This window comes from Coffea arabica, chromosome 10e (assembly GCF_036785885.1).
Source record: "Coffea arabica cultivar ET-39 chromosome 10e, Coffea Arabica ET-39 HiFi, whole genome shotgun sequence".
NCBI classification, from domain to species: domain Eukaryota; kingdom Viridiplantae; phylum Streptophyta; class Magnoliopsida; order Gentianales; family Rubiaceae; genus Coffea; species Coffea arabica.
The window spans coordinates 9,934,862-9,958,060 of record NC_092328.1 but is presented as its reverse complement, the minus strand read 5'-3'; the positions used below and the strand labels follow the sequence as shown (position 1 = coordinate 9,958,060).

General features: G+C 37.2%; 1 protein-coding gene, 2 long non-coding RNA genes and 2 pseudogenes across 3 annotated transcripts; all 5 read left to right on the top strand.

Annotated features, from left to right (window-relative positions):
• The first annotated feature begins 1,321 nt into the window (after positions 1-1,321).
• LOC113711250 (protein NRT1/ PTR FAMILY 5.10-like) lies at positions 1,322-4,590 on the top strand (annotated as a pseudogene).
• A 3,293-nt stretch (positions 4,591-7,883) lies between these two features.
• On the top strand, positions 7,884-11,498 carry LOC113712693 (protein NRT1/ PTR FAMILY 5.10-like). Its single transcript, XM_027236209.2, has 4 exons — positions 7,884-8,831; positions 9,011-9,228; positions 9,446-10,002; positions 10,482-11,498. The coding sequence occupies exons 1-4, from the start codon at positions 8,708-8,710 to the stop codon at positions 11,293-11,295; spliced, it is 1,713 nt and encodes a 570-aa protein (XP_027092010.1). The 5' UTR covers positions 7,884-8,707; the 3' UTR covers positions 11,296-11,498.
• Positions 11,499-12,012: 514 nt separating this feature from the next.
• Positions 12,013-12,973, top strand: LOC140015526 (uncharacterized). Its single transcript, XR_011822169.1, has 2 exons — positions 12,013-12,452; positions 12,660-12,973. It is a non-coding gene; the product is annotated as an uncharacterized lncRNA (long non-coding RNA).
• A 198-nt stretch (positions 12,974-13,171) lies between these two features.
• Positions 13,172-18,850, top strand: LOC140015525 (uncharacterized). The gene is made up of 3 exons (XR_011822168.1): positions 13,172-13,720; positions 15,703-17,940; positions 18,016-18,850. It is a non-coding gene; the product is annotated as an uncharacterized lncRNA (long non-coding RNA).
• Positions 18,851-20,805: 1,955 nt separating this feature from the next.
• LOC113711249 (protein NRT1/ PTR FAMILY 5.10-like) lies at positions 20,806-21,595 on the top strand (annotated as a pseudogene).
• Positions 21,596-23,199: the final 1,604 nt, after the last annotated feature.

Here is a 23,199-nt window from a genome sequence, read left to right as displayed (position 1 = left end):
GGATAGGACAGCAATACATCATTATACTATGGTCTTAATTCAACCTTCCTGGGCAAGTAGTATCATATTTAGGTAAGCATGCTTTGATACATTTTCTTGCTACCTTGAGATGTTGACTAACCACCAACCCCTTTCCCTCAAAATCTTTAGCATTGCAGACATGGTCATAGTAATTAAAAGGGTTAAATGCAAAAAAAATCCCAGGAACGCTCTGTTTAGATTAGCTGTTTTTGAAAGTATTTTTGAAAAATTTTACTGTAGCAGAATTTTTGGAGTATATTTTGAGATATTTTTAGACAATATTTTGGAATATTTAAGAGTAGTAGAGTTTTTAAAATATATTTTGGGATTTTTTTGAATATTAAAAAAATTTAGACTATTTTTTAAAATACTTTTTAGAGTATTTTTCAAAATTTTTTATAATATTTGAAAAACTAGTAGATCCATTTACTCCCTAAACTATAATAATAGGCATTTTGCTCCCTTGAATTATATGTTTGGACAACACTACCCTTATTATCTTAAATTTTTTTTCTTTTTTCTCTATTCTTTTTTTTATTTTTTTCCCTTTTCTCCCATTTCTTTTTCCTTTTATTTTCTTATTTTTTTTCCCTCCAATGCTAAAAGACTTACATCAGAATTTTTAATATTTTTTGAACTGCTTTTTTAATTCATTGATTTGTTAAATTCGTTCTTAATAATATATCATAAACTCTTTGTTATTATAAAATATATGTAGCTTATATTGTAAAGTGTACTAATCCAGTAATTCAATAATTTAAGTACCTATAAACCAATTAGAGTTTACAATTACTCAACTATTTATAACAAAAGTTACTTATTATATATCACGTAAGAAAGAAAAGTTAACAATTGTTATTTGAAGTGAAATAAAAAGATAAGAATAAACAACAATAGTATTTCATTTTTTATTTGTTATTAATACTATTCATAATTGATTAATCATTATCTCTATTTTGTTCTTATATATTTGAATAGTTTAATTTCTTAAATGATATTGACTTCAACATTTGGAAAAAAAAAAAAAGTCTTCTATACCATAGAATTCTTTTATAAAATGTTGACATGAGAAATTAAGAAATAAATAAGTTTTGATTAATCTAGTATACTGATTTAAACAGTGCTTAAAGAAAATAAAGAGGAAGAATCTAAAAAGAAAATAATAGGGAATAAAGAAAAATAACAATGCTTAAGATAAAATGGGTAGATTTGTCCAACTATATCATAAAAGGGGGCAAAGCACCTATAAAAATAGTTTGAGAGGTAAACTGCAACAAAATATATAGTTCATAGGATTTTTTGCATTTAACCCGAATTAAAATGAGTTGAAGAAGCTTGAACTTTAAGCAAGATCAGTAATTAGTGGCGCCTATTTTGAATTATTTATTATCCCATATGGCTCCTCATCTACTTGAACAAATACTAGAAGACTACTAATGTTCTGCTAGGTTTCATTGATATGAGCATCAGTGGAGGATGAGCAGAAGCAGAATTTTTGAGCCCCAATCTCCGCTTCTAGAGACTGACAATGAGGCGGTTCAGGTTCATGTCTATTACAAGGGCAGTCCAGGTGGATGGAGATCAGCATCTTTCATGCTGGGTTAGTAAACATATAAAAGTAAATACGTAGTCCTACTAAGGTATTTTCCAATGATTGCTAAAGTTCTTTAAGCATTACCTTCTTTTTGTCCAATTTTCTAAGAACTAGTAATGATTTAGAAGCAAAACAAAGTTTATGCTGAATTCAACCTGATCATTATGATTTGACTGGACTGGCTGTAATCTACAGCTGGAGAATCTCTGGAGAGGTTTGCCTATTATGGAGTAGAATCTAATCTGATTAACTGTCTTACTGGACCACTTGGAGAATCCGTGGCAGCAGCTGCTGCAAATGTCAATACATGGATTGGTGTAGTTTCACTTGTACCAGTTTTAGGAGCATATTTGGCTGATTCTTTCCTTGGCCGCTATCGATCAATTATCATTGCTTCCATTCTCTATATCTTGGTCAGTTCACAATTTTACTTTTATAGCATTTCCTTGTTTGTTAACGTAACTTTTGTGCACTTTTCTACTCATACAAAAAATAAGATGTCTACATGTTTGTCACTTGAAGTAAAATTTGACTAGATGGCCGTGGTTGTGAATGCAATGAAGTATACGGGTACTTTAATTCAAGTCAGAGGATCAGAAACTCAGACGGAGAGCCAAATACAAATAAGGGGGTGAAAATAACAAGTCTCCATCTCTTTGGAATTGTACATACTTCAAGCTCTTATTACTCTCTATGGTGATATGGTGCTGAAAATGTTGCAGGAACTTGGTTTTTTGAGCCTGTCTGCACCAATTAGTCCAACTTTTCTCAGCAGCTCAAGCTATCAAGCCATAACCAAGAAATCAGGCCTGGATACAGGAAACCAAGTTTTGTTTTTTGTCTCACTTTATGTGATTGCATTGGCTCAAGGATATAAACCTTGTGTTCAAGCTTTTGGAGCTGATCAATTCAACGGAAAACATCAGGAAAAAAGCAAAGCCAAGAGCTCATTTTTTAATTGGTGGCTCTGTGGCCTATGCATTGGTTCTATAGCAGCACATTTGATCTTGCACTATATTCAAGACAATATTAGTTGGGCACTTGGTTTTGGATTCCATGTCTTGTTATGATTCTTGGGCTAATTCTCTTTTTACTTGGACATAGAACTTACTTTTTTTATGTTAAAAGAGGTGATGAAGAGAGCCCTTATGGGAGGATCGAGTGGGGCATAGCTAAAGGGGGTGATGCTTTGAGCAATAAAGCACAGGCATCAAGCAGTCAAGAAGAGTGCCAAGAATATTTGTTGTCGAAAACTCAACAAAGATCTCAAGATTATAGGTAAGGAAATATTACCAGACCGGAAAGAAATTTTCTGACCATACAATAAACTATGGAATCCTCAAATAAATCTTCCTGAACAATTTATCCAGTTACCAGAGAAGGTAACTCACCGTTTTACCCTTTAAGAAAGGAAAATGAAATTGGTCCAATTTCTTTTGCGAACCGAAATTTTGCATTTTGTAGCCAACCTTTTCAAGAATCTTTTTTTTTTCCCTTTATTATTTTACATTCAATTATGTCAAGTAGTTAAAAGTCCAAAAAGCAAATTCCTTGGTAAGAAATTTGCATTACATATCACAATTTTAAGGATAAGTTACAATTTTAGTATCTGTAATACTGCCTTACTGACAACAAAACTATCGGTTGCTAATTCCTACAATTTCTGGTCAAATTTGCCAATGCTTGTTGAACAGGTGTCTGAAGGATGTATTGCCTGGAGCAGATGACCATTCAACTGATATTATGGCACTCCCTAGCAAGACAAAAGAGCAAGGGCAGAGGAATGTTCTAAGGCTGCTACCTATATGGATCACTTGTTTAACATATACAATTGCGAGTTCTCAAGCCTCTACATTATTTCTCAAGCAAGCAACAACCTTGGACAAATCAATAGGGACAAAACTTAATATTCCAGCTGCCACACTTAATACTGTCATCCCCCTCACTATAATGTTCTGCATTCCAATTTATGACCAAATTTTCGTCCCAATTGCCAAAAAGATTACAAAATACCCCACTGGTATAACGATGCTGCGAAGAATAGGAGCTGGGATGGGCCTATCGGTTATTAACATGGTTGCTGCAGCTCTAGTCGAAATGAAAAGACTCAAAACTGCTCAAGATTAGTAGATATTCCCAATGCAACACTTCCTATGAGCTTCTGGTGGTTGGTTCCTCAATACATACTATTCGGGCTTGAAAACGTGTTCAATCAGGTGGGCATGCAAGAGTTTTTCTATGATCAGGTCCCTGATGATATTAGAAGTGTAGGCCTATCATTGTATTATGGTGCCGTGGGCATAGGGAACTTCTTGAGCAGTTTTCTGGTCTCAATGATTGACAAAGCTACAAGTCAAAGTGGTAGAGAAAGTTGGTTGTCAGATAACCTGAATCATGCACATGTTGAATAATGATTACTTCTACTGGATGCTTGCTGGAATAGGTGCAGTGGGTTTCATTGTCTTTGTCCATCTATCAAAATCTTACAGCTATGTGGAGCAAAATGATGGCGAGAAGTGTTATCTAGCAGTTTTAGCGGGTAGGCGAATTGGTGACTCTTAGGAGTTCAACTCCTCGGCTAGATGTATGAAAGTAGAGTATGCACAAGGGATAGATTGCTGCATTGAAGATTATGTCTTAAACCAGCCCTGGATGTGTTTAATCTGGAGCTGCAGCACAATCCTTGCAGTACTTATTCTCCAAGTGTCCAATTTCTGCTGCAGTACACTGTGAAGTTCAAAGTCCGTGCCTCGTGTACGGAGGGTTTTCCGCTTAGCACAAGGTGATTGAATAGTATAGTGTCATTGTTCTACCAATACAATTGTAAGCACGTCAGAAGGTTGGCATTATTCCCAAATTCGGTTTAGCTTTAGAGAACAAGAAATGATTGTAAATTTGGAGCTCTGAACACAGCTCTACTTAGGCAACAGTGAGATGCTGTTATCAATCAACGAGTGTGTTTGGATTGGAGATTATTTGAAATATTATTTAGAATAATTAATGTAGTACTTTTTGCGATATGATGTATGTAAGATAAAAAGGTAATAGACCAGATAAAAAGTTGTGTTGAAAAATGTATTTGTAATGGGCAAATTACATTTTAGCCCCCTGTGATTTTCGCAAAAACCACATAATCCCCTATGATTCAAAAAGCTATACATAAACTCCTTGTGGTTTGGGTTGAACTGTCAAATAGACGGAAAGAACCCATCATGACGATTCGTGGGCAAAATGTCCAAATTACCCTAATATAAATACAAAAAGGAAGCAGATGAAGTCGGACTCTCCCTTGCTCTGGCCTTTGTCGTGAGAAAGAGAGAGTTATCGGCTTTTACCTTCGGACTTTGGAGAGGGTTTGGTGACTGGTGGGCAGTGATAAGGGTGGTGCGGATCTTGGCTTGCGGAATTTGGCTGCTTTGAGGATTTCTTCTTACAGCTCCTTTCCTTATTTTTGTATTATTTCGCTTTTATTTTTTATTCCCTTCTTTTGAGTTTTGTGAAGGGGTTTGTTATTTATGGGTAGCGTGAAGAATTGTGTTGTGAAAAGAATTTGTCAGCCACTGGGGAGATATGGTAGGACGCAGCCGGAGGACTTAGCAGCTTCAGCTTCTTCTTCTTCTTCTTCTGTGTCTTCACACCATAACATTCTACCGTATCCTTCACGCCGCCGACAACCCAAGCTCGTGCCACCCCTGAAATGAGAGTGAATCTTGGAACCAGAAATGGAAGGACCAGTCAATCAAAACAAGAGATGCCCTTTGACCCCTGATGTGGACGCAGGTGGGCTACAATCTCAAGGCTCCACCCTCCCCTGCCCCGAGCCCCTCTTGACTCCCGTTTCGCATTTCATCAAATGCCTCCTGTCTCTTGCATTTTCCAATTCGTTCATGATTCGCATATGGCCTGGGAGGGATGTGTGTCTGGATCTTTAAGAATCAGACCATAATTTCATGCGTAAAGATTTAACCGAAGTTGGATCCTGTTCCTCTACATTTGAGAGTTGGTTCCGGTGGACGATTGAGATCGAGCCAGGTCTTGTTAATTCGTTTGAGAGTTGGTTCCGGTGTGTTTCTTCTGCGAAAATTCGCAGTCCAAACTAGATAGCACCTTTAACCTTTTGCTGGAATATGCCTCCTGTCTCTTGCATTCTCCCACCTTTAACTAGTTAGCATTCTTTTTGTGTACAGTTAGCATCCTGTCCACATCAGGGTCAAAGGGTAATATGGGAATGGTTCTTATTGATACCAGTAGTACAAGCGCGTTTTGCCCACGAACCGTCACGATGATTTCATTCCGTATATTTGACAGTTCAATCCAAACCACAGAGAGTTTATGTATAGCTTTTTGAATCATGGGGGGTTATGTGGTTTTTGCGAAAATCACAGGAGGCTAAAATGTAATTTGCCCATTTGTAATACAAGCAAATAATTTTTGTGCAAATAATTCCTATACAATGTACAGCATGATCTGTTATGGGGCAAGATTCAACCATTTGATTATGATATAACAAAAAAGGTGTGATCAGAAGCCACTCAGAGCAACAAGTTGAAGCTATCAAGTTTGCACTAGCGAAGGCTGCAGAACAGAGGTGGAGGTATATAGAAGTAGAAGTCTCAAACAAACACTTGCTGGAACTAGATCAATGGAAAGAGGCACAAGGAAATTTGGATAGCAGATCTAATTCAAGACATACAAGAACTGAGTACACTGTTTCAAATGTGCTTCTTTTTGTTTAAATGAAATAGATAAGAATGATCTTACCTACTCGGTGCTCAAGCCTCGAGCAATTATCAATTAATTTAAAAATAAATTTTGAAAACTTATACAAACCATTATCAATTAATTAATCAATCAATAATCCAATTTAAAAACCCTATATTTGTACTAGATTCTAATTTTTTTTCTACTAAAAATTGTCTGCTTTAATCAACAACTAATAATATACGAATCAATATATTATCTTAAACCCTACTCTATGGCCTATTCACTTGAAGAGGTCACAACCGCATTACTTGTCATTTTTTACTACAAAACCCCAAGATCAAAATCACTACCAACCACTTTTCAGAACACTCGGACCCAACATTCATTACCACCCACAATAAACACCATTTTACAAGTTGTTCCCACCTTGGCATACAAATCTACAAAATGATTAAATAGAGATACTTTAAGAGTTTTGTAAGGACATACCATACACCGTATGTGGGTCAAAGAAATGATCCCCTCTTCTAATTATCCAATCCATCATGGATCAACGAACATTAGTTTCACTCGAGGTATCTTTGATCCTTCAACCAACTGCAACCAAAATTTTTTTGTCGAGGGTTGTTTGTGTGAATTAGTTTATTATTTGGTAGTAAAATGATTTTAACCTAGCACATATCATGTGCAGATGAAAAAGCCCCTTATCTATCTCCTCGTGCCTCGTGCGAATTGCTATTTTTGGACGCAACAACTCAAGTGGAAAGAAGGGCTAAGAGTATGCGTTCTAATCAGACGAAGGGCTAAAATTGTGTAGTTAATAGTTAGAGGGTTAAAAGTTCAATTTCATAATAATTTGAGAGCCACTAGGCATTTTGCCCTTTCTTCTATGGATATAATAAGATTTAGAAAAGGGTTAATAACACTTCACCCTGCAAGTGGGGTATAACAATATTTTGCCCCCTCAATTAAAACAATAGACACTTTACCCATTTAAAAATATTATGTTCGGTGTTTGCAACAAGTATTCTATTTGAAAAGGCAGAAAAATAGACTATTTAAATATGTTGACATTTCTACCCTTAATTTGTAAGTTTATCTTTAGTCAAATTGATTCTATAGATTAATCGTAAGTCATAACACCAATTATGTAATAGAATAGTCTATGATATATATTATTATGTAATATGTTATATAATATATATTAATACATAAAATTCGATAATTGAGCCGGTAATTGAGAATTTTGTAATCAAATATTAATATTCGATATCTAATCTAGATTGGAATGGCCAATTTTTCAATTTTTTGGAAGTTTGAACACCCCTAAATGAGTGCTGTTTCTAAAGAAAACCTCTAGTGCTAATTCTATTATCAATAAATGTCTTTATAAATTACCATTATTTATTAGCAGTATAACAGTATGTTATTAGTCAACAACAGAAGGGTAAAATTGTCAACATATTTAAGCAGTCTATTTTTTTGCATTTTCGAATGAAATACTTGCTACAAATACCAAATAAAATATGTTCAATTGGGTAAAGTGTCTATTGTTTTCATTGAGCGCAGCAAAGTGTTATTACACCCCACTTTGGTTGAAGCCACAAAGTGTCATCAACCCTTAGAAAACGGTCCTTCAAAAAAAAAAAAAACCCTTTAGAAAATGATAATGCACTCCCGCCTCAGCGAGCACCACCACCTCCACGATCACCATCAGCTCGTAAATAAATCCATACTCATATCCACTATCGGAAAAAACCCTCCTCCGACCTTCATTTCCAACTCCCTTGCTGCTTGCAGAGTACAGTTCATATACCAAATCCGATGCAATTCAAATTTAAAAAATGTTTTGCTCTCAAAAATGATAGCCGAATATCCGGCGACTTCGGGTTGGCCAGATCTGGATCATGAACTGTTCTCTGCAATCTGGCAGTACCTAAGCCTTCTAATGATTTTTTGGTCTGTAGAGTTGAGTTTGTGGTGTCTGGCTAGTTAATTGAGTAACCAGTTTATGGTTTTTTTCGGAAAAATTATCAATAATTTCTACTTGTTTACAACAATTGATGTAAGCCGTTGAAAATCAGGACAGAGTGATAGAAGAAACCAACCGTTCTGATTTCTGAATCCACAATTCAGGCCTAACAAAGTATGAAAATCTGCATTAATAAAATAAGCCTACTGGGACATGGATGGAATATATTATCCAAGAATACCGATTAAAATAAGTTTAAAGAAGGTTGAACTTTTTAGCATGCATTAACAGTGAGGTACAATTGTAATTATTGAGGCTCCAGTTCCATTATAACGATTCCTTGTCCACTAACTTGACTGAATAATAAACGACAGAGATCGCATCACCGTCTCATTTTCTTCTTGATTTCATCTGTCATGAGCGGAAGCAGTGTTCTGGAGCCCCAAACTCCACTTCTGGAGACTGAAAATGAAGCAGTCCATGGTTATGTTGACTACAAGGGCAGCCCAGGTGGATGGAGATCAGCATCTTTCATGCTAGGTTAGTATTTTATCATTGAAGGCTAAAGTTTTTTAAGCATTCTTTTTTTTTCTTTAGTCCAATATTCTAAGAACTAGTGATGATTAAGAAGCAAAATAAAGCGTATTCAGAACTGAAGCTGATCACCAGTAGAAGTTTTTTGGAACTGGATTGATTGAGTTGACTGAATCAATCTACAGCTGGAGGATCCCTGGAGAGATTTGCATATTATGGAGTAGAATCCAACCTCATTAGCTATCTCACCGGACCAATTGGAGAATCCGTGGCAACAGCGGCTGCAAATGTCAATACATGGATTGGTGTTGTTTCGCTTGTGCCAGTTTTAGGAGCATATTTGGCTGATTCTTTCCTCGGCCGCCATAGATCAATCATCTTTACTTCCCTTCTCTACATCTTGGTTAGTTTACAATTTTTTTCTTTTTAGGAATTGTTATTGGCATTCTTATGTTTGTTAATGGCACTATCATTCAGTTGCCATTTAAATTACAATTTGATTAGAAAAAATGAGATTATGAGTGGTTGTGAGTGCGACGATACTAGTATTCTTGTTTAATTCATATTGACAAGAAGTCCACCTATTACTCTCTTTGGCGATAAGGCTGAAAATTTTGCAGGGACTCGGTCTTTTGAGCCTGTCTGCAATAATTATTCCAACATCTGCCAGCAGCTCAACCTATCAGGGCATGAACAAGAAATCAGACCCGGATACTGGAAACCAAGTTTTGTTTTTTGTATCACTTTACTTGATTGCATTGGCTCAAGGATATAAACCATGTGTTCAAGCTTTTGGAGCTGATCAATTCATTGAAAAAGATCAGGAAAAGGGCAAAGCCAAGAGCTCGTTTTTCAATTGGTGGATTTGTGGCATATGTATTGGTTCTATAGCAGCACATTTGATCTTGCACTATATTCAGGATAACATAAATTGGGCAATTGGTTTTGGGATTCCATGTCTTGCTATGGTTCTCGGGCTGATTCTGTTTCTACTTGGAAATAGAACTTACTTTTTTGCTGTTAAAAGAGGTGATGAAGAGAGCTATCATGGGAGGATAAATTGGGGCAGAGAAGAAGTGGATGATGCCTTGCACAATGGACCACTAGCATCAAGCAGTCAAGGACAGTGCAAAGAATATTTGTTGTTGAAAACTCCACAAAGATCTCAAGGCTACAGGTAAGGAAACATTACCAGACCAGAGAAAAATCCATCAAAATCAGTGGATTTTCTGACCATACAATAAACTATGAGTTCTTAAATAAATCTTCCTAATTAACTTGTCTGGTATCCAGAGAAGGTAGCTCACTGTTTTACCCTTTAAAAAAGCAAAATGAAATAGGTCCTTTATTTTCCTTTTTTGTGAGCAGAAAACAGTTCTGCATTGTTTACAAGACCTCTTCAATAGTCTTCTCTTCTTTTTCTTTATTAATATATATTCGATTATGTCATTCAGTAAATGATTACATGGAGAAGTAGGTAAAGTTCTAAAATGCAAATTCATTGCTATGAATTTTTCATACATAATAATGATTTTAAGGATACTTTTACAGACTTTAGTTAGAGTCTGTTATAGTGCCTTACTGACACACACACACAAAACTTCGGTTGGTAATTCCTACCATTGCTGGTCAAATTTGCTGATGCTTGTTGAACAGGCTTCTGAAGGATATATTGCCTGCAGCAGATGATTTTTCAACTGATAACATTGGACACTCTAGCAAAAGGAAAGAGCGAAAGAATGTTATAACGCTGCTACCTGTATGGATCACTTGTTTAACATATACAATTGCATATGCTCAAGCCTCGACAATATTTCTCAAGCAAGCAACAACCTTGGACAGATCAATAGGGACAAATTTTAATATTCCAGCTGCCACACTTAAGACTTTCATCCCCCTCACCGTAATGTTCTGCATTCCAATATATGACAAAATTTTCGTCCCAGTTGCCAGAGCGATTACAAAATACCCCACTGGTATAACAATGCTGCAAAGAATAGGAGCTGGGATGGGCATATCAGTTATTACATTGGTTGTTGCAGCTCTAGTCGAAATGAAAAGACTCAAAACTGCTGAAGATTATGGTTTAGTAGACATTCCCAATGCAACACTTCCTATGAGCTTCTGGTGGTTGGTTCCTCAATACATACTCTTCGGATTTGCAGATGTGTTCATTCAGGTAGGGATGCAGGAGTTTTTCTATGATCAGGTTCCTATTGAATTAAGAAGTGTAGGCCTATCATTTCACTTTGGCGCCTTGGGAATAGGGAACTTCTTGAGTAGTTTTCTGGTCTCAATGATTGACAAAGCTACAAGTCAATCGGGTAGAGTGAGTTGGTTCTCAGACAACTTAAATCATGCACATATTGATTACTTCTATTGGCTACTTGCTGGAATAGGTGCTGTGGGTTTAATCATTTTTGTCTATATATCAAGATTTTACAGCTATGTGGGGCAAAATGATGACTAACGTGTTTCTGCTGCAGTCATGACATGGCCGTAAAATCGAAATTGTACTACAAATTTTAATGATAGTTTTGGAGGGCATTCCAAATGCGAAGTCTTTCACAAGATTGAAAAACTTTCTTCTGTATTTAGCTGTTCATGAAACTTAATCACAGTAATCAATATCAATTAAAATCCCATTGCTCCTATGAGCAATGCTTTTTTTTTTTTTTTACTAGTAATATGCCACCTGTTGAGTCTCTTATTGCACCTCCGCCAGAACGATATCACAGATTATTACCTTTAAATGCTCCATTCGTTTTTAACTTCCAAAGAAGAATGGGTGGCGGCCAACTCCAAGAAATGGTTAATATTTCTGCAGGCTTAGTTTCAAGAAGCTTAGCAATGAACGCCCCTCAGACCAATTTTACCTGAAGGGATAGGAAATGGAGACTGTGCATAGGAACAAAAGCACAGCTTCACCATGAGATTGTAATTTGATGTACTGAAAAGCTATTAGGTAATTTTCAGCTTCACCATAGATATGAAAACAACCTTGTAGAGAATCTTTTATTGAGTGAACTCTCTTATGTTTCCATTTCCAACATCCCCTGATTCACGAGGAAGTCTAGAAACGACAAAACAAACTCCTGATTCATGTGGAAAACATTAACACCAAGAAGAAACAAGCTCCTGATCCACGAGGAAATTTAGCCAAACCTAAAAAGTCCCTGGTCAAGGATATACAACTTTTTTTTGTTTAAGATGGTGACTGAAGTAACCATCGATACCTTTCCCTATAAATCTTTAGCGTTGCACACTGAGTCATATTAATTAAAATGAGTCTAAGAAGGCTGAAGTTTTATGCAAGATTGAGTAGTTACGCCCATTCTGAATTAATTATTATCACAAATATGCTGCTCATCTACTTCACCAAATAATACAAGGCTAAGATGGCATTATATTCCTAATGTTCTGCTAGATTTCATTGGTATGGGCATCATCTCCACTGTGATGAGCGGAAGCAGACTTTTTGAGCCTCAATCTCCATTTCTGGAGACCAACAACGAAGCAGTCCAGGTTCATATCTATTACAAGCATGGTTCGTCATATCGGCCGATACCGATACAAGCATTTACAAGGGCAGTTGAGGTGGATGGAGATCAGCATCTTTCATGCTAGGTTTGTAATCATATAAAAGTACTACTGAAGTATTTTCCCAATGATTGCTAAAGTTCTTCAAGCATTACTCTCTTTTCGTCCAAATGTTCTAAGAACTAGTTTTTATTAAGAAGCAAAATAAAGTTTATGCAGAATTCAACCTGATCATCTTCAGAACTTCCTAAGATTGTATTGTGATTTGATTGAGTTGGCTTTATTAATCTGCAGCAGGAGGATCTCTGGAGAGGTTTGCCTATCATGGAGTAGAATCTAATCTGATTAGCTATCTTACCGGACCACTTGGAGAATCCCTGGCAACGGCTGCTGCAAATGTCAATACATGGATTGGTGTAGTTTCACTTGTACCAGTTTTAGAAGCATATTTGCCTGATTTTTCCTTGGCCGCTATCAATCAATTATCATTGCTTCCATTTTATTTATCTTGGTCAGTTTACAAGCATTTCCTTGTTTGTTAATGTAACTCCTGTGCACTTTTCTACTCATACAAAAAGATAACACTATCTGCATTTTTGTTACCCGAATTACAATGTGACTAGAAGGGAGTGGTTGTGAATGCAATGAAGTATATGGGTACTTTAATTCCATTCAGAGGATCAAAACCTCAAACGGAGAGCCAAATACAAATAAGGGGGTGAAAATAGCAAGTCTCCATCTCTTTGGAATTGTACATACTTCGAGCTCTATGGTCATTAGAATGCTGAATGTTGCAGGGACTTGGTTTTTTGGGTCTGTCTGCATTAATTAGTCCAACATTTCTCAGCAGCTCAAGCTATCAAGCCATAACCAAGAAATCAGGACTGGATACATGAAACCAAGTTTTGTTTTTTTGTCTCACTTTACTTGATTGCATTGGCTCAAGGATATAAACCTTGTGTTCAAGCTTTCGGAGCTAATCAATTCAACGGAAAACATCAGGAAAAAAGCAAAGCCAAGAGCACATTTTTTAATTGGTGGCTCTGTGGCCTATGCATTGGTTCTGTAGTAGCACATTTGATCTTGCACTATATTCAACACAATATTAGTTGGGCACTTGGTTTTGGGATTCCATGTCTTGTTATGATTCTTGGGCTAATTCTCTTTTTACTTGGACATAGAACTTACTTTTTTTATGTTAAAAGAGGTGATGAAGAGAGCCCTTATGGGAGGATCAAGTGGGACATAGCTAAAGGGGGTGATGCTTTGAGCAATAGTGCACAGGCATCAAGCAGTCAAGAAGAGTGTCAAGAACATTTGTTGTCGAAAACTCAACAAAGATCTCAAGATTACAGGTAAGGAAATATTACCGGACCAGAAAGAAAATCCATTAAAATCAGTGGATTTTCTGACCATACAATAAATTATGGAGTCCTTAAATAAATCTTCCAAAATAACTTATCCAATTAGCGGAAAAGGTAACTCATTGTTTTACCCTTTAAGAAAGGAAAACGAAATAGTGTTGGTTTTTTGGGGCATAAACTAAGAAACAACACCTTAGTGTTGCAAAAAAAGCTTATAAGAGACTTGTATTGAAGGTAGAAAATGAGCTTTTTGTTCTACATTCATCAACTCACTATTTATAGTGATTACATGAAACAAACTAGCAAAATATCCAACTAACAATTATCCTAGAAATCTCAACAAAATATAATCTCCTTCTACTAGCAAATCTTATCTAAAATATCTGTTAACAAACCAACATGATCTTTTGTTAACAAATATCCTTATTTTTCTAATAACTAAATTATTTTGATATCAAACATAATCTAGCAAAATATGTAGGAAAAGTTGCATATATCAACACTCCTCCTTGCCACTTTTGCTGTAGATTTTGAATTGTCTTCTCAAATCTTTGAATCTTGTTTTGGACGAGACTTTTGTAAGAAATTCTGCAATTGATGATTAGCCTTGCAATGAACTTCTTCTTTTGTCTTCTCATGCCAAACTCCACATAAAAGATGATTTTTTTTTAATGTTTCCAAATAACCTTCTCATAGGTTTAAAATGGAACATCTTTTGACGATGTTTGAACCTATATAGAAAATATGAAATTTTGCATGATTCTTCATTTTGCCATCACCATCAAAATCTGTAGACCCAAAAACAGAAATGTTATAATCTTGATAAATATCAGGAATCAATCTGATATCTCCTGACTTATCAATGATCTCCTCCTGAATTTTTTTCAGGATCTGGATTCTTGATTTCATCATCATGTTCCACTTTAGAATTGTCAAAATCTGACCAATTCATAGTGAAACTTCTCCTTTCTATTTTAATTGAGAATAATTTATTCTCAATCAAATCATCAGCCATTTTCTTTGTGAAAACGGCATCAAAAACTGATATGTGAATGCTGGCCTTGGATATCTGTCTGACTGCAACTCTGTGGTCTCTAATTTGTGTGTCCATCAGCTCTTCAAATGCTGATAAAACAAAATTCGTCTCCACCATATCCCGTAGATCATTGACTACCAAATAAATCCAAAATTTTATGGCCCAAATTTGGTAAGTTTCACCACTAAAAGTTGAAATATTTGACAAAAAGTTCTTTCCTGTCATGGCTTTGAACTTATAAAGGATTCTCACCAATGCACTCACTCTAAAAAAAACATGCCCTTAAGATTTATGCTCTCGATACCACTTTGTTGGTTTTTTGGGGCATAAACTAAGAAACAACACCTTAGTGTTGCAAAAAAAGCTTATAAGAGACTTGTATTGAAGGTAGAAAATGAGCTTTTTGTTCTACATTCATCAACTCACTATTTATAGTGATTACATGAAACAAACTAGCAAAATATCCAACTAACAATTATCCTAGAAATCTCAACAAAATATAATCTCCTTCTACTAGCAAATCTTATCTAAAATATCTGTTAACAAACCAACATGATCTTTTGTTAACAAATATCCTTATTTTTCTAATAACTAAATTATTTTGATATCAAACATAATCTAGCAAAATATGTAGGAAAAGTTGCATATCTCAACAAATAGGTCCAATTTCTTTTGTGAACAGAAATTCTGCGTTTTGTAGCCAACCTTTTCAAGAATCTTCTATTCCTTTCCTTTAGTATTTCACATTCAATTATGTCATTCAACAAATGATTACATAGAGAAGCCGTTAAAGTTCTAAAATGCAAATTTCTTACATACCACAATTTTAAGGATGCGTTACAATTTGAGTGTCTGTAATAGTGCCTTACTGACAACAAAATTATCGGTTGCTAATTCCTACAATTTCTGGTCAAATTTGCTGATGCTTGTTCAACAGGTTTCTGAAGGATGTATTGCCTGGGGCAGATTGACTGTTCAACTGATATTATGGCACTCCCTAGCAAGACAAAAGAGCAAAAGAGTGTTCTGAGCCTGCTACCTATATGGATCACTTGTTTAGCATATACAATTGCGTATGCTCAAGCCACTACATTATTTCTCAAGCAAGCAACAACCTTGGACAAATCAATAGGGCAAAAATTTTCGTCCAGCTGCCACACTTAATACTTTCACCCCCCCCCCCCCTCACCATAATGTTCTGTATTCCAATTTATTGTTTGAAGGAACGAAATTTAGAGAGAGAGAGTTTTGGGAAGATTTTCTTTATTTCTCTGATGCAGACTAATGATGGTACCGATGCCTATTTATAGGCTTTACACAAGAAGGTCATTGATTATCCTATCACCTATCAATCACTAACAGATATCTATCAACCACTAATAGATAACAATCATTCCTATCATATCTCTAATTGATATACATTCAAACATTAAGAATATTCACGAATCTTATCTGATACCAATTACAATTCAATCCAACACTCCCCCTCAAGTTGGTGCATAGATGTCATGCATGCCCAACTTGCCGAGTGAGTTGTAAAAGTCCTTAGTCGGCACGGCTTTTGTGAGTATATCAGCTAGTTGATCTTCAGATCTCACAAACGGAAGCCGTATTATTTTTTCTTCAAGATTCTGCTTGATAAAGTGCCGATCGACCTCAACATGCTTAGTGCGATCATGTTGAACTGGGTTATGGCTGATATCGATAGCAGCTTTGTTGTCACAAAATAAGTTCATCTCAGATCTAGGAGAAAAACCGATATCGGCCATCAGCCGTTTGAGCCACAGAAGCTCACACATACCTCTAGCCATGCCTCTAAATTCAGCTTCTGCACTTGATAATGCTACCACCTTTTGTCTCTTGCTTCTCCAAGTAACTAGATTACCACCGACGAATGTAAAGTAACCTGAGGTTGACTTTCGATTGGTAGCATCTCCTGCCCAATCGGCATCAGTGTAACCATCAATATTAAGATGACCATTTTTGGAAAATAAGAGACCCTTCCCAGGAGAACCCTTTAAGTACCGAAGAATTCTCATCACAGCTTCCATGTGCCGATTACTGGGTGAATGCATAAATCGACTGACCACACTGACAGAATAGGCAATATCGGGCCGAGTATGTGACAAGTAGATCAGCTTACCGACCAATCTTTGATATCTCTCTTTGTCAGTTGGTTTCTGATATGGATATTCTCCTAACTTGTGGCTTAGCATAATTGGCGTGTCAGCAGGTTTGCAATCCAGGAGCCCAACCTCTGCCAACAGATCAAGTACATACTTCCTCTGGGATAGGACGATGCCTTGTGCCGATCTTGCCACTTCAATTCCCAGGAAATACTTGAGATTCCCTAAACTCTTCATTTCAAATTCAGCCGCCAGCTGGTTTTGTAGTTTGGAGATTTCCTCTTCATCATTGCCTGTGATAATCATATCATCGACGTAAATTATTAAGGCAGTTACCTTTCCATGCCGATGTTTTAGGAAAAGAGTATGGTCGGCATTACTCTGCTGAAAACCATACTTCTTCATAGCTAGCGTAAAACGGCCGAACCAAGCACGTGGTGACTGTTTGAGTCCATACAATGCTTTCTGTAATCGGCACACAGTATTTGTTTTCGATACTGTAGAACACCCTGGTGGGATATCCATGTAGACTTCCTCCTCCAGATTCCCATGCAGGAAAGCGTTCTTCACATCAAACTGATGCAACGGCCAATCCAAATTTGCCGCAAGAGATATCAGTACTCTGACCGTATCCAATTTAGCCACTGGTGAAAAAGTTTCTTGGTAATCGATGCCATAGGTCTGAGTGTATCCTTTAGCCACGAGACGAGCTTTATATCTATCGATTGATCCATCAGCCTTATACTTGATTGTGAAAACCCATTTGCATCCCACCGTCCTCTTCCCATCTGGTAATGGGACCAAAGTCCACGTGTCATTTTTTTGCAATGCCGACATCTCATCCTTAATTGCTTGAGTCCAGTTTGGATCTTTGAAAGCAGCATGCACATCTTTTGGAATGTCAGTTGACGACACATTATTCACAAAGGCTTCAAGAGGTTCAGATAGCCTGTGAGTGGACATATAATTGGCAATGGAATACTTTGATCGCTTTGCATGACTTTCTGGAGAGTACCGAGTCGGTGGCTTACCTCGATTGGATCTGTCAGGTAATACATATCTTGCAGTAGTATCTAACATAACATTAGAATCAGCAGGAGTACTTACCTCAGGAACATTCTCAGGAGACATGCAGTTAGGTACTGAAGAGGGAGGGATTATATCAACAATTTCATCAGTAGCATCAGCATTTCCATCGACAGCTCCTCCATCGACGGCTCCACGGACAAAATCAATAGGACAGCTAGCAACCGTACTTTCATCAGCAGCTTTATCGGTTCCATCGGCAGTGGGCTCCGTGGGCTCGGCAATGGGAGAAACAGTAGCTTCACCGACAGAATCAGTGGGACAGCACGGCCATGCTAATCCTGGCCAATTCTTTTCTTCTGTATCCCTTATCTCCCCCTGAAGGGAAGAATTGGATGCCGAGGAGAAAAATGTGTCCGACTCCAAGAATGTAACATCCATGGTTTCATACATCTTGCTAGTGGTTGGATCATAGCACCGATAGCCCTTCTTGTGCACTGCATACCCCACGAAGACACAACAAACAGCACAGGGATCAAGCTTACTTCGTTGATTCTTGTGCCGATGAACAAATGCTACACAACCAAACGCCCGTGCCGGAAGCATTAGAACCGATGGTAGAGTGAAATGTTGAGACAGTGCTTGCAGCGGTGTCTGGAAGTTGATCACTTTTGAAGGCAGTCTATTCAATAAATAGACTGCTGTTGTGACTGCATCATTCCAATATCGGCGAGGAACATGGGCACCAATCAGTAATGCTCTTGCTATTTCAAGGATATGTCGAATTTTCCTTTCAGCTACTCCATTTTGCTGTGGAGTTTGGGTGCATGATGTTTCATGTATAAGACCATTGATATTAAAGAACTCTTGTAGTGGCCGATTAACATACTCACCACCATTATCAGATCGAAGAATCTTGACTGTTGCTGAAAACTGTGTATGAATCATGGAACAAAATGACTTGAAAATATCAAGAACTTCATTCTTATGTTTCAACAAATACAACCAAGTCATTCGAGTACAGTCATCTACGAAAGTTACAAACCAACGGACTCCAGTAGATGAAGTGATCGAGGATGGTCCCCAAACATCAGAATGTACTAAAGCAAAAGGTGTATTCGACTTATTCAAACTGACAGGATATGAGGCCCTATGACTTTTGGCTAATACACAGGTCTCACATTTTAAATCGGCAGTTTTGATACTCGAAAAAAAGTGCTGGAAAAAGGTGCTTCATATACCCAAAAGAATGATGTCCTAGTCGCTGATGCCACAGTCGAATCTCTCGTTCTTTGGTGTTATCGGTACTCCTTGTCTGATTGGCTCTACCGATACTGAAATCATCAATGTAATATAGATCCCCCCCTCCTAGTACCACGACCAATTATCTCCTTTGTGAGAATTTCCTGAAGAAGACAGAAGGTTGGATACATCAGTACCATACAGTTAAGATCAGTAGTTATTTGACTTACTGATAGTAACTTATTTGACAGTGAGGGAATCAATAAAGTATTCGGTAGAGATAAAGACGGAGATAAAGTAACAGTTCCAGCTCCTGTAACTGGATACTGCACACCATTAGCATTGGAAATTTTCGACCGTCGTGGTTGAGTTACGGATGAGAAGTCAGTTGGATCATAGGTCATATGATCAGTGGCTCCTGAATCGACAATCCAATTACTATCGCGTCGATGTGAGGAGTTCATACCTTGATGCTGATTGGTAGAAGACGTAGAGTGCACCTGGGCAATATTGATATCAGCAACTGCAACGGCCACCTTTCCGTTCTGACCAGCAACATTCAGTCGATCAGCTTGCCAATTTCGCCCTTTGCGCTCTTTCCACCATGTTGGATATCCGTGCAGCTTGAAGCACGTATCTTGTGTGTGCCCTTTCTTATTGCAGTGGGCACAATTAACTTCCTCAGTTGGCATCTCGGCTCGGGGTACTAAAATCGGCTCATTCTTCCTTCCCTTGGAAGCCATGACAGAGCCGATTGAGTGGTCTCCCCCTGTCATCATCACCGATTGTCTGCTGTCTTCTCGTCGGACATAGGCATATGCCTCTTCTACTGTTGGAAATGGTTTCATCCGCAGAACATCACTGCGAATCTGGTCCAGTCGGTCATCTAACCCATCGAGGAAAGTGTAGACTCTCTCTTCCTGTATGAGAGAATTATACCTGCTGATATCGGCAGCACATTCCATCGGGTTCGGCCGACGAAAATCAATCTCCCTCCACAAACCTTGCAAATCGTTGTAGTACTTTTCGATCAGCCTACCAGCTTGTCTCAGTCTAGTCACCTTCCGCCTCAGATCATACAGTTGGGATGTATCGGTTCCATCAAAGTATGTGGTAGCAATAGCATCCCATACCGCTTTTGCTGTGGGAAAACGAACGAAGGTACCGATCAAGGATGGAGCCATATTATTTATCAACCACCCTTTCACGATAGAGTCTTCAGTTCGCCACCGTCGATACGCTGGATCTGTTGGTGACGGCTGAGGGAGTTCACCATTAATATACCCCAATTTGTCCTTCCCTGAGATATACATCTCGACAATTTGGGACCATAAGGCATAGTTGGTATCATCCAACTTGATGCCGATCTGAGCCGAAGACGAATCCATGCTCGGTGTAGACTTCTGGCAGCTATTCAGGACTTCCACCATCCGAGTGGCAAAATCCTCTAGAACTACATCAGCTTGTCCTTTCCCACCGTCCGTGAGCGTAGACGATTCGGCCATGGCTGGTTGTTGAAGAAATTATCAGAGTAACACTTTGGAGCAGAGATCCTAGAATCCCTGCTCTGATACCATGTTTGAAGGAACGAAATTTAGAGAGAGAGAGTTTTGGGAAGATTTTCTTTATTTCTCTGATGCAGACTAATGATGGTACCGATGCCTATTTATAGGCTTTACACAAGAAGGTCATTGATTATCCTATCACCTATCAATCACTAACAGATATCTATCAACCACTAATAGATAACAATCATTCCTATCATATCTCTAATTGATATACATTCAAACATTAAGAATATTCACGAATCTTATCTGATACCAATTACAATTCAATCCAACATTTATGACCAAGTTTTCGTCCCAATTGCCAAAAAGATTACAAAATACCCCACTGGTATAACGATGCTGCAACGAATAGGAGCTGGGATGGGCGTATCAGTTATTAACATGGTTGTTGGAGCTCTAGTCGAAATGAAAAGACTCAAAACTGCTCAAGGTCATGGTTTTGTAGATATTCCCAATGCAACACTTCCTATGAGCTTCTGGTGGTTGGTACCTCAATGCATACTATTTGGACTTGCAGATGTATTCAATTAGGTAGGCATGCAAGAGTTTTGCTATGATCAGTTCCCTGATGAAACTAGAAGTGTAGGCCTATCATATTATTCTGGTGCCTTGGGCATAGGGAACTTCTTGAGCAGTTTTCTAGTCTCAATGATTGACAAAGCTACAAGACAGAGGAAGAGAAATTTGGTTCACAGATAACCTGAACCATGCACATCTTGATTACTTCCACCGGCTGCTTGCTGGAATAGGTGCAATGACTCTAATTGTCTTTGTCCGTCTATCAAAATTTTACAGCTATGTGGGGCAAAATGATGGCGAGAAGTTTTCTCAAGCAGGTTTAGTGGGTAGGCCAATCGGTGACTCTTAGGAGTTCAATTCAATAATGGTAGATGTATTAAAGTAGACTATGCAGAAAGGATAGATAGATTGCTGCATTGAGGATTATGTCTAATACCGGTCCTCAATGTGTTTACTCTGGAGCTGCAGCACAATCTTTGCAGTGCTTATTCTTCAATCGATTTCTGCTGCAGTCCAGCGGATCGTCTGCTTGGCACTAGGAGATTCAATGGTATGGTCATCATTGTTCAAACAATATAATTGTCAAGTTAGAAGGTTGGCTATATCCCCAAATGCGGTTGAGCTTTGGAAAACAAGAAATGATTGTAAATTTGGAGTTCTGGACACTGCTCTATTTAGGCAACCGTGAAATGCTGTTATCAAGGTTACCACTGCGGTACAGCATGATCTGTTATGGGGCAAGATTCAACCATTTGATCATCGTATAACCAAAAAGGAACGCTCAAGTACAAATTTTGCGTTTTTCAACAGCATGATCTGTTTATATGAAATGATCTTTTCTATCAAAAAGAGAAAAGCAGCCAATTTTGCTATGATATTCTCATAACTTTATCCATCTGAAGCCTCAAATTTTGAGAGGCAAAGCTGGCTGGCTCTTCATCTAGAATTGAAAGAGTTGGAGATTGGAGAAAGATCCAGGTCGAACGAATGATGGCAGCAAAGTCAATTCCAACATCTCCTTTTTATCTGTTCTTGACAACTTCCAATAAACACATTGATTAATTCTTTTAGTTTAAAACTTTTTAACATAAATGGATTTTGATGAATATTGAATAAAAATACCATGTTATGCATCTAGTCTCTTTAGAGTAAAATCACAGTCTACATAATTCAGTCTATTCCATACGGATATTCAATTCATGGGATTGGATCACATATGGATGGCAAGCTTACATGATTGGATACTTGGATATCGAATCCAATTCTCTTAATTATTATTTTTTTTATTTTATACAATAAAATTTTAACGTTAATACTCATTAATCTATACTAGCTTTATCACTTTGCTATCATTGCTTATGTCTAAATTTTCTTTCTATGCTAGCATTTTTGTGTGAGGGATTAAGTTAATTTGTAAATATTGCCATAAAAATCATAAACGAAGTATTCATTTTTATTTGTTTTGAATTGGAATACAACTCTGTGAAAAAAAACAAAAAATATATATTAAAAATGCTTTGCATTTTGACAAAAATTTGGTTAATTCAATTGGACCAGTAAAATCCATATTATTAGTAACAAATCATTTACATAATTTTTGGGGTATGCCTATACTCTTATGGTCTCATTCTAGTTTTTAAGACCTACAAAATAAAAATTAAAAATGAATAATGGAATTATATCAGATATCCAATTGATCCAATCTACTAGAGGGACAGGAAGGGCCCCGCCCCCAAGTTTTAGATATTTACAATTTTTCTTCTTAAAATTTTAGAAATTTTGAAAAGTACTTCTTACGAATTTTATACTATCTGCCCCCAAAATTATTTTTTAAAAAAAAAAAAGAGAAAATGACCTGTTTTATCCCTTACATTTTGTAAAAATATTCTTTTCGTCCCTCACATTTAAAACGAAGCAAATTGGTTCTTCACATTTAAAAACCCAAACTTTTAC